The sequence below is a fragment of the Diadema setosum genome, chromosome 2, assembly GCF_964275005.1.
Source record: "Diadema setosum chromosome 2, eeDiaSeto1, whole genome shotgun sequence".
NCBI classification, from domain to species: Eukaryota; Metazoa; Echinodermata; class Echinoidea; order Diadematoida; family Diadematidae; genus Diadema; species Diadema setosum.
Window position 1 is genome coordinate 8,306,555 of NC_092686.1, and position 10,369 is coordinate 8,316,923.

The 10,369-nt window shown below is 38.1% G+C and overlaps 1 protein-coding gene across 1 annotated transcript; it reads left to right on the forward strand.

Moving 5' to 3' along the window:
* Positions 1-231: 231 nt before the first annotated feature.
* Positions 232-10,120, forward strand: LOC140239491 (protein SEC13 homolog). Its single transcript, XM_072319327.1, has 9 exons — positions 232-313; positions 1,459-1,503; positions 2,355-2,470; positions 3,193-3,344; positions 3,839-3,969; positions 5,565-5,698; positions 6,395-6,575; positions 7,206-7,292; positions 8,178-10,120. The coding sequence occupies exons 1-9, from the start codon at positions 311-313 to the stop codon at positions 8,310-8,312; spliced, it is 984 nt and encodes a 327-aa protein (XP_072175428.1). The 5' UTR covers positions 232-310; the 3' UTR covers positions 8,313-10,120.
* The last annotated feature ends 249 nt before the right edge of the window (positions 10,121-10,369 follow it).

Consider the following 10,369-nt stretch of genomic DNA (forward strand, 5'->3'; position numbering starts at 1 on the left):
GATTTTGCGAGCCTTTTACGAGGTGTTTTTCTCTATCTCAACCTTTATGCGTACAGATTGCTCCCCGCGCTTAATTATAATAATGATTATTATTTTATTTATATTACAATGGAATTATTATTCTTTCCGTTGTCGAAAAATGAGTGTGATTCCTTTTATATATGAGATAAAAGGCGTAAATATTCAATATTGAATGACGCGCCTTTAAGCACCAACAACAACAACAAGTGGTGTCGTGTCATTTGTCGCCACGTTGGAATACCGGTCCCAGAGTTCTTCGTTTGTCGTTCGGTTGACACTTACGAGTAAGATGGTGAGTAGTTCCTTGTATTTTCTGTGTCTGTAATTTTATAAGATAATTGTCATGTTTTCATCTCATAAATCAAGGTTAATGTTCTGGTTGAATAGATTTACAATGTGTGTTGTAAATTCTGTTTTTGTTGTTGGCCATGTATCATCACTTAAACGCGACCGGCTTACGTTATCCCACATACTGAGATTTATGTAAGTGGAGTTGTACGTACCTAGCCAGGCCTCTACCTACATTAATGTGCGGTAATTTAATTGGTGATTCTGGTTCTGGTTGTATAATGCACACAACGCCCTGGTGGGCTATCACGGTACAGTGGTCAAGGACATTTGCAGCAGCTTTTTGGGTTATGTTAAACACTTCTATATTGGATAGGTCTGCTTTAAACTTGTCGAGGTTGTGGGCCATCTTCACACTATCTGGTACACAGTGGTACTAAGTGGTAGTAGGTTCCACTCTGGAATAGTGCGAGTGTAAAGGGAGTACTCGTGTTGAGACAATCTTTAACAGATTTAGGCCTCTCATAGGAAAATCCTCCATGAAGCCGACGAGTATGGTAGTTTCCTTTGTGGATGAATTTCTCTACATTGTTTGGGATCAGTCCATGGATTTCTTTAAATAGATTTTGTAAGTCTGGCTCTAGTACGACGGTCTTCAAGGGTCTCCCATCCAAGTCTTTGGACCAGGGAAGTCGAGCTGGTTTCTCTGTTGTATACTCTGTTCTATACAAACTTTGCTGTTGTATTCTCTGTTCTATACAAACTTTGCTGGGAGACTAAATTACTGAAAAAGTGTAAGTGTCAAACAAATCATTTCATGAACTTTGTGACATATTCAGCAAATTTGTGGAGAATTTTTGTCTATTGATTATTCCACTTTCTGTTAGTATAGGATCCACCATCTAACGTGTTACTGGTAACATACCGGGATTCTACTTAGAGGTCTACAGTTTGTCATAAATGTCATATTCATCTAGGCCCTACCTGTATTCATCTGTCAGTCAATTCCTATTTAGATTTCTTGGACTACCAAGATATATACAGTTGTATACTTTCAACTCTAGAAATGAAACCCCACCCACCAAAATTTTAAACCCACAGAAACAATTTTAAGATTGTATGTTCTTGTTTTTGTACCTTACCTTACAGGTGTCTGTTATCAGTACAGTGGATACTGCTCATGAAGATATGATTGTAAGTTGCTTTTTAATATTTCAGAAGTTATACTCAATGCCTTGGTTGCATTCTTATTCCCAGAATGACTTTCTTTCATCTCTGAGTTTGATCCTCACATAAACTGCATGACAGATGATGAAAGAGAAAAGGTAGTGCAAAGATATTTCTTGATTCAAGGTGAATCAAGGAATTTATTCATTTTGTTGTGTTTGCAGAGAATATACATTGTGGTATTCAGTCGTGTATCCTGTCATCTGGAATCGACTTTGAGAAGCAATTGTTTACAAAGCTGGGATTAGACATGATCATTTTTGTTTGAAATACAAATATTTCCTAGCAATATATAGTGTAGGAATGGAATTATAATTATGAGACAATGTATGTATCGAAAACTACTTTGCCATCCATTTACATTTTACTTTAGCAATATGTAATGTACTGTACAGCATAGGTCACAACAGACAGGAAACGAGAAAAAAAAAAAGTTCCTCGTGCCTCTTTTACCAGTACCTCTGTACAGGATGTAACATTTGGATGTCATTGGTGATTCTTTGAAGGAATGTAAAATTCATATTTCTATGAATGATATATATTATCTTTAACTGATAACAATCTCAGTCATAAACATTATCTCTTGCCTAGGTAAATTTCTGAAGCTGCCAAAGAATTTCTTATACAAATGATGTTATTGTCCAAAAAAACAACAACACACACATCCTGAGAACAATGCTCTTCCATGTCAAAAAGTTAATTTTCAGAATATTGATACACTTTTATGTATTTTGCTGGGTACTGTTAAATCAACAATGCTTCAGTGAGCATTAGGAACAGCAGCATCAAGCTAATTTTTATGTTTTTCCAACTAACAGCATGATGCACAAATGGACTACTATGGAATCAGATTAGCAACGTGCTCGTCAGATAGATCTGTGAAGATATTTGATGTCAAAGGTGGCCAGCAGACACTTGTTGCAAATTTAAGAGGGTAAGTAACAGAACCCAGTTGTTTGTTGTAGTTGTTGTTGTTGAAATTTAATGTGGTTATCAAAGGTTTCAGTTTGCCAGGAAGAGCACATCATGTACCAATGTTGTGTCATCAATAGAGAAATTGTGATTATTTCTAATCACGCAGTCTTGATATCATAAAAATATAATCAAAATCGGAGGTTTAAATGTATGAAAATATCTGTATTGTCTCTTTTCATGATTTGGCTGTGGAAATGATAAACACTGGCTGTTTAACCCATTGAAGACGAGTCCTAATATGGGCAGGTGTCTATGGAAATGTATGTTGTACAATAGCAAAATTAGACCGTCCTTAGCGGGTCAGTGAATTATGCTACCAGCAGCAAGCTTTATTGGTAGACCGTTTGATAACCAATTTTATGCTAAATAATCTACAATGCCTTAAGTGAATAACTGTCAAACTGTTTTTGAATATGCTATTTCACTGGTACATTTTGTGTAAGAGATGACCATGTACAAATTTGCTATAAATGGTCTTCTTGCCAAAGGATTAGAGATTCTGTATTGCAAACTTTATGGTTGTGTCCCATGAAGACAGTAGTTACTGTTTTTTTAATGAAAATTCAGATTAGTATTATTATTATTGTCATTATCATTATTTTTGTTGTTGTTGTTGTTGTTGCTGCTGCTGCTGTTGATGCCTACTGGTATGTTGTAATGTCTATTCATCTAAACTTTCAGCCATGAGGGTCCAGTGTGGCAGGTGGCGTGGGCACATCCCATGTATGGCAACATCCTGGCATCGTGCTCCTACGACAGGAAGGTCATCATCTGGAAGGAGACCAACGGTGCATGGGACAAACTCTACGAGTACAACAGCCACGACTCGTCCGGTGAGATGACGCAGAGTGCGAACAAGGGTTGGGGAGGGAAGGGGTAAAATCACAGGTAGCAGTTGGATATGGATGGAATGCTGAGGATGTTAAAAATATGGATATTGTGTGGGGTTTTCCCTCCAGGTAGATACCCATTAGACTGTCAATTCTCATTACACAAAGTTCATCAAAATGTAAACGTGTAGTTATGGAATATTTTTTTAATTCATCTTCTATTTTGTAGAATGGTAAACTTGTGTCGGTTGTAATAATAGCATCAAAAAGTTATCTCATTAATGTAATTTGAAAAGTGCGTCTAAGTTTAAATCTTATCAGTGTATACTGAATTAGAATTTATTCTAAGATATTATTCTGAAGATAATTAGCAATCATGAGATCAGCTTTCATAAAGAATGCTTGTTCTGTGGATATGCAGTTCCCTTTACTCACTGGAATGTTTAAATGGTTTGCCTTGTAAAATTTTGTATGTTTGTTTGTTTGTGTTTTTTCAGTAAACTCTGTCCAGTGGGCACCCAGCGAGTTTGGACTTGTTCTGGCAGCTGCTTCGTCCGACGGGTCAGTGTCTATCCTGGAGCATGCCAAGGGCCAGTGGGAGTCACAGAAGATCACAGAAGCCCATGCGGTGAGTTGGATGCTGCAAGAACTTATTCCAAGCCAAAGATGACATCTGTACAGCTCGTGACCCCTCCCCCACTGTGTTGAGTGCAATGCTACTGTCATTCAGTCATATTGTATCTAATAGCATTAAATCATAAGTCGTTATTTCTGTTACCTTTCCATAAGGTTTTACTAAAAAAAAAATTCTCAAACATTACTACCATTATGAAGTAAAATCTGAACATTTCCAGGAAATCTGTGTGCCATAATTATACCCCCGCCAAACGAAGTTTGAAGGGGGTATATAGGAATCAGCGGACGGTCGGGCGGTCGGGCGGGCGGTCGGTCCGTTGCAAATCTTGCGTCGCGAACTACTTCCTCAGTTTTCAACCGATTCCCATAAAACTTGGCACAGATGTGTGCCTTGGGTTGTAGATGTGCAAGACGTATTTTTTGACAGTACCCAAAAGTACGTTGCCATGGTAACGGCATATTATGGGCAAAAATGGGTACAAATCTTGCGTCGCGAACTCCTCCCACAGTTTTTGATCAATTTTTATAAAATTAGGTACAGATGTTCATCTGAATATGTTAATGTGCAGGACACATATTTCCGCAGTGGCAAAAAGTGCGTTGCCATGGTAACGGCATGTTATTGGTAAAATATAGGGCAAAATGCTTCATGGCAAAACTGCTTCATCAGTGTTCTTCCAATTCTCATGGAATTCATATTGAATGTTTGTCTTAGGATATAGGTCAGCATGACACATTTCTTGACAGTGACAAAAAGTATGTTGCCATGGTAACAGCTCACATATTATGAGCCAAAATGATGGAAAATGTTGTGTTGCAAACTACTCCCTCAGTTTTTGCCCAATTTCCATGAAACTTGGTACAGATGTGTGCCTTTGGTTGTAGATGTGCAAGACGCATTTTTCGACAGTACCCGAAAGTACGTTGCCATGGCAACGGCATATTAATGGCAGAAGATCAAGGAAAGATCTTGCAGATTTAACTACTTCCTCAGTTTTTTGACCAAAGCTTATGAAATGTTGTTTTGACCAAAGCTTATGAAATGTTGTTTGGCGGGGGTATAACCAGTCGCTGTAGCGACATTTCTAGTTTTTGTCTGTTTCTTTCAATCAAGACATCATGAATATTAGTTTGAAGTGGGATGTTTAACCATTGAGAATAGCAAGACTTTGGTTCAGTATATTCCCCTTAAAAAGTTTGTTGTTGTAGGGAAGAAATATTTAGCATTCTGTTCCCTTTATATCATCAGTGTAGATTACCCATGAGGAAGAGAGTGTCTCATCTGCAATGTAGCATGTGCTGTTGAGAAGAAAATGATTAATTTTGTGTATAAAACCATGTTTCTGTTTGATTGGAATGAGCATAGTGCATAACCAGGGCTCGACACTAACGGTGGTCCGGTGGCCCGGGGCCACCAAAATTTCACAAATGAAGAATTTGGTGGCCTGATCGGGCCCCCCAAAAAGGTCGGATGTTTGTCTTTGGGCCACCAAAAATAAAAGTTAGTGTGGAGCCCTGGCGTAACACAAATCAAGTAACTGGCAAATAGGATTTGTCCATGATGAATTCTTTTGTTGCAATCATCAGATTGGGTGCAATGCCGTGAGCTGGGCCCCTGCCGTGGAGCCGGGCTCCCTCATTGAACCCCCGACTGGTGAGAAGCCGAACTTGGTCAGGAGGCTCGTGACAGGAGGCTGCGACAACCTCGTGAAGGTCTGGAAGTAAGTGTGGCTAGCGTCTTTCTGCATCTCTGAATCACGTTCGTTTGACTTGAAACCAATTAGTGCTTGAGGGAGTACAAGTACAATGACTTCTCTTTTTTCTCAGCTCTTGATACACAATCTTAAGAATAAAAAACGAAAACATTAAGCCATACTGTCAAGGAAAACCGCTGTTATGTTGAGGTCCCCAGACCCCATGATTTTACCTCATTGTTGTAGTTGTAAAAATACCAAAATAGGCCATCTAAATGCAGGAATGGAAAACCTGGACTGCCGAATTCACCCTGTTAAAAGTGATACCTCATTGTAAGCGAGCTCATCATTACAGGGCTTCCACAGTATGAGATTCTGAAATTTCCATAAACCCTGTGGAAGATCAATCAGGTTCTGATGAGTGATGGAATGCCAGTGATAATGAGACATGTATGTATATTGTAAAACGAGGAATGTTTGCATACATTTTAATTTCGCAAATTTTGCAAGAGCCAAGATTCGCAAAATTAAAGTGCATGTGAAAGTTCTTGTCTACACTATATGCATTGAATGTTAGAGGCAACTAGTAAAAATTTCATGCCGCAAAAAAGGCTGTCGGTTCCAATTCGCGAAAATTTCATGCCGCAAAAATATCGTGTTTTACGGTATTTTCCACAGTTTGATGGTGTGCTTTATTTTGTTTTGACCTGCATTGTTGTATAGGGAGGAAGATGGCAAATGGAAAGAGGAGCATAGGTTGGAGGCGCACAATGACTGGGTGCGAGATGTGGCATGGGCGCCCTCTATAGGCCTACCTCACAGCGTCATAGCCAGCTGCTCGCAGGACTGTCGGGTGATCATCTGGACCAATGACGAGAGTACGGGAAGCACATGGACGCCAAAGGTGAGTTTAAAGCAGAATTTAACCTTAGAAAGGGCTCAAATCTCAGTTGTGTAGCACATCTACGTATCATGTGTGATAACTTTGATGTGGGAGAATACAGGCGACTCTTGATATTTTGCTATATCAAAGCCGAATACTGTACGAGCTGAAATTTTCGCGAATCGCCTTTGAACCGTGAAAATAACAACACGCGAAAATAACAATGCGCAAATAACTAAGTTCAGTTAGGCCCTCGCAACCGAGAAATTAATAACACGCGAAAATGTCCTCCAAGTAGCAATTCGCGAAAATATCTGTACGTGAAAATTTCAGCTCGTACAGTAATATAAGTATAGAAAATTATATAGATGATGATTTTGGAACCTGAATTTTTACTTTGCTGTTATGAGATTTTCATCACAACTGTGTATGGGAGTGCACTATGTCATGTGTTAGGGTGTACAAGATGCACCTATTTATTTCTTTGTTACAAACTGTGAATCTAAAGTGCTCTATGTTTGAAGTGCCCATAGTATTTCTGCCTACTAGGAAAAAAAAAAATAGTGTGGGGAAAACATGTTGATCCATTCTGGATTTCTTGCGAGATTTCACCTTTCATATCACATCTTTTCCATGCATCAAATCACCCAGATTATGAATAAATTCAGCGATGTGGTGTGGCACGTAAGCTGGTCAGTGACGGGCAACATTCTGGCCGTGTCTGGAGGAGACAACAAGGTAAGAGTTCCCTCTGGTAACTGTTACTGTGTGCTTGACCAAAGTCACTTAAAACCTTGAATTATTGTAGCTGGAAAACATGAATAAAGGAAATGAAGAAAGATTAAAAAAAGAATTGCTTCATCCCACCCCGACTGTTTCCATGGCAGCTTACACAGTGGAAACTCAGTGTAACAAGATCCTTGGGACCAAGACAATTTGTTCTTTATATCAGATTTTTTGTTATATCAGTAGTGAATAAACAATACAAAACAAAGGAAACAAATTCATTGGGACCGGAGAAATAAGTTTGTAATATCAGCTGTTTTGTTATATCACATCTCTCTGTATCGAGTTTCCACTGTATGTTAACCTCAAAGCACCAGTAGAGTGCTACCTTCCATGTTAAAGGTCCATTACCTTTGGGAGCAGTGATTTCAAAAATGTTCAAGATATCACATTTGATTCATATTATGTAGGTATGTTGTATCACCAAATATCCTACAATATAACTTTTGCAATAAAGCCTAAAATATAAGGAGGTATCCGTGTTTTTCTCAAGAAACTGTAACTGTGGACAGTTTAGTCTGGAAACATTTTTCTTATAACTATTGTTCACATTTCATGTATTTAACAACACGTAACATTGATTATAGGGCTTCAAATTTTTACAGTGATTGTTTCTATCCCTAACTCACATTTTAGAACTATTGTAAAGCACTAATGCCGGGTTTTTGTTTCATCTGCAAATCGTAAATTATGCCTTTAAGTCAAGTATTCTCTCAGCTAGATCAATGAGTGAATACATGAGTGAATGGATAGGTGATGAAGATGTAAGTGTACTCACAAATGATGTCATTTTCTACAGTGTATATCTTCCATCTCTTCAATTTTTCTTACTTTCAGGTGAGCCTATGGAAGGAGTCCCTGGAAGGCCAGTGGGTATGTGTGAGTGATGTCAACAAGGGAGAGGGCCAATCACAAACCCAGACACCACCAACCGCCACGACCACGACAGGGGATGCCCAGCCGGAACAATGAGGGTCTCCCACTTCTGTCTGTGCATGAGATCTTATATCCAGCAGTTATCATGTTTGTGTCGGACTCAATTGATGTATTTTGAAAACTCTGTCCTTGTCTTATCACACATGGCAGGTCTCATTTTGGCTAGCCATCACCTTTGATTTCGTGTAGGTCATATCTAGTTCAAAAAGCAAAAAAAAAAAAATATGCTGCATTGTGGGTAGAAAAGGAACAACACACCCTACACCCAATAGGAAGTGTACGTGCATGTTGAAGCCTTCATTCAGGTTTGGAAATTCACCCACAGAGCAAATTATCAAATTGGAAATTTTCTTTTCATGAACAGATAAAGCATTCTTAGAGGATATAAGAATGGTGGTATCTGTGACACTCCAGACTTAAAAATAATCTCTCCATCTATTGAAGTAGTAAAGGTAGGCAGTAACTACTTGGAACTCTACCCAGAATATGCAGTCCCACATATCCGTGTCTGCGCTGGTCATGCTTCGAATAGTATTGATTTCAGCAACTCTGTCCAAATTTTAATGCTGGTCCATGTGATCTGGACTATAATTGGCATTTACTCAGTAGAAATGAGTTTCACAGTAGTGTTAAAAGTTTCTCTGAGAAGACACTTCATTTATCAATACTTACCATGGACTGTAATGAAGGCTTCAAACACGTTTTTATCTGCTCTTGACCAATATGGGAAAATGGAGATAGGAAAATACCTTTGCCAGTAAATCTATTTAAATATAACATCTGAGAGATGTTTTGCTTTGAGAGATAACAGAAAGTGAAAAACTAACATAGAACTAGTTACTGTAATGTATATTTTCCCAGGTCACATGATATAATGGCCAAATTGTCCAGTGGAAATGTATATTTCCAGAAAGTAGATGAAAGCCAACAGTTATCTGAATTTAAGGCCTGTGCAACACATATAAATTCACCTCATGTGTAAATGTGTGAAGTATATTTTTGCCAGCTTTTATCACAAACACTGAAAATATAAGAAGCATGCAGGACATCACGAAAGAGAAGAGGATAGAGGTTTCAGAATACACATTAAATATTGACGGTGAGACTACAAGTGACTCAGATTTCAAAGCCAATATAAATTTTGCCATCTAGATGGAAGTGTGAATGATGAGTGATAACAAAATCTATAGGCCAGATTTCCATTTCCAATGAGTTCTGTAACAAGCAGGAAACATTCCACAGCTTTGGTGATACATTTTAGAAGAGCACGCTATTGATCACATTATTCCTGTTTTCCCTTTGGAGTTGTTTTCCTCTGAAATAAGCAATTTTCAGCTACTGTAAAACATGATACATTCGCGGCATGAAATTTTTGCAAATTGGAGCCGACGGTCTTGTTCGCGGCATGAAATTTTTGCCAATTGCCTCTGGCATTCAGTGCATATAATGTAGACAAGAACTTTCACAAGCATTTTAATTTCGCAAATCTTGGCGTGCGGGAAATTCGCGAAATTAAATTGCACGTGAACATTCCTCATTTTACAGTATATTGCCAGAAGCCAACAAATATTGGCAAAATACGACAGAGTCTTGTGATCGAATCTTTCCAGAAAAGTCAAAATTTCATACTTGGAGCGAGCGATAAGGACAATTTATTTTGATTCAATCTTTTGTGTAGTTTATTGTAAATTGGTTTGTGTTTTATTCTGCTGGTACTCCTTTGTTGTTGTTGCCATTGTTTTTGTTTCGTGGAATGTCCTCGCTATTAAACAAATGTCCACCATTTGTACTTATAGGAATGTGTAATGTAATAGAATAAAAATATGTACATAGAAATCTTACCAGCATTTTATGGTTGTTTCATCATATCATTGAGAATTTATTGGATACATGTATGTGTGCATGATTGTACGAGTCTGTGTGTGTGTTTATAGATAGATAAGTAGAGAAGTTGCTAATGATATCGACAGCCAATTTTCTATAGCTGTGAAGTTGCTAATGATATTGACAGTCAATTTTCTATAGCTGTGAAGTTGCTAACGATATTGACAGTCAATTTTCTATAGTTGCATTACATTAGTTTTTTTTTTTAA

Coding starts and splice junctions, on each gene's coding strand:
- LOC140239491 (XM_072319327.1), top strand. Junction 3,345..3,838: donor CAACAGCCACGACTCGTCCG/GTGAGATGACGC, acceptor GTGTTTTTTCAG/TAAACTCTGTCCAGTGGGCA. Junction 3,970..5,564: donor AGATCACAGAAGCCCATGCG/GTGAGTTGGATG, acceptor TGCAATCATCAG/ATTGGGTGCAATGCCGTGAG.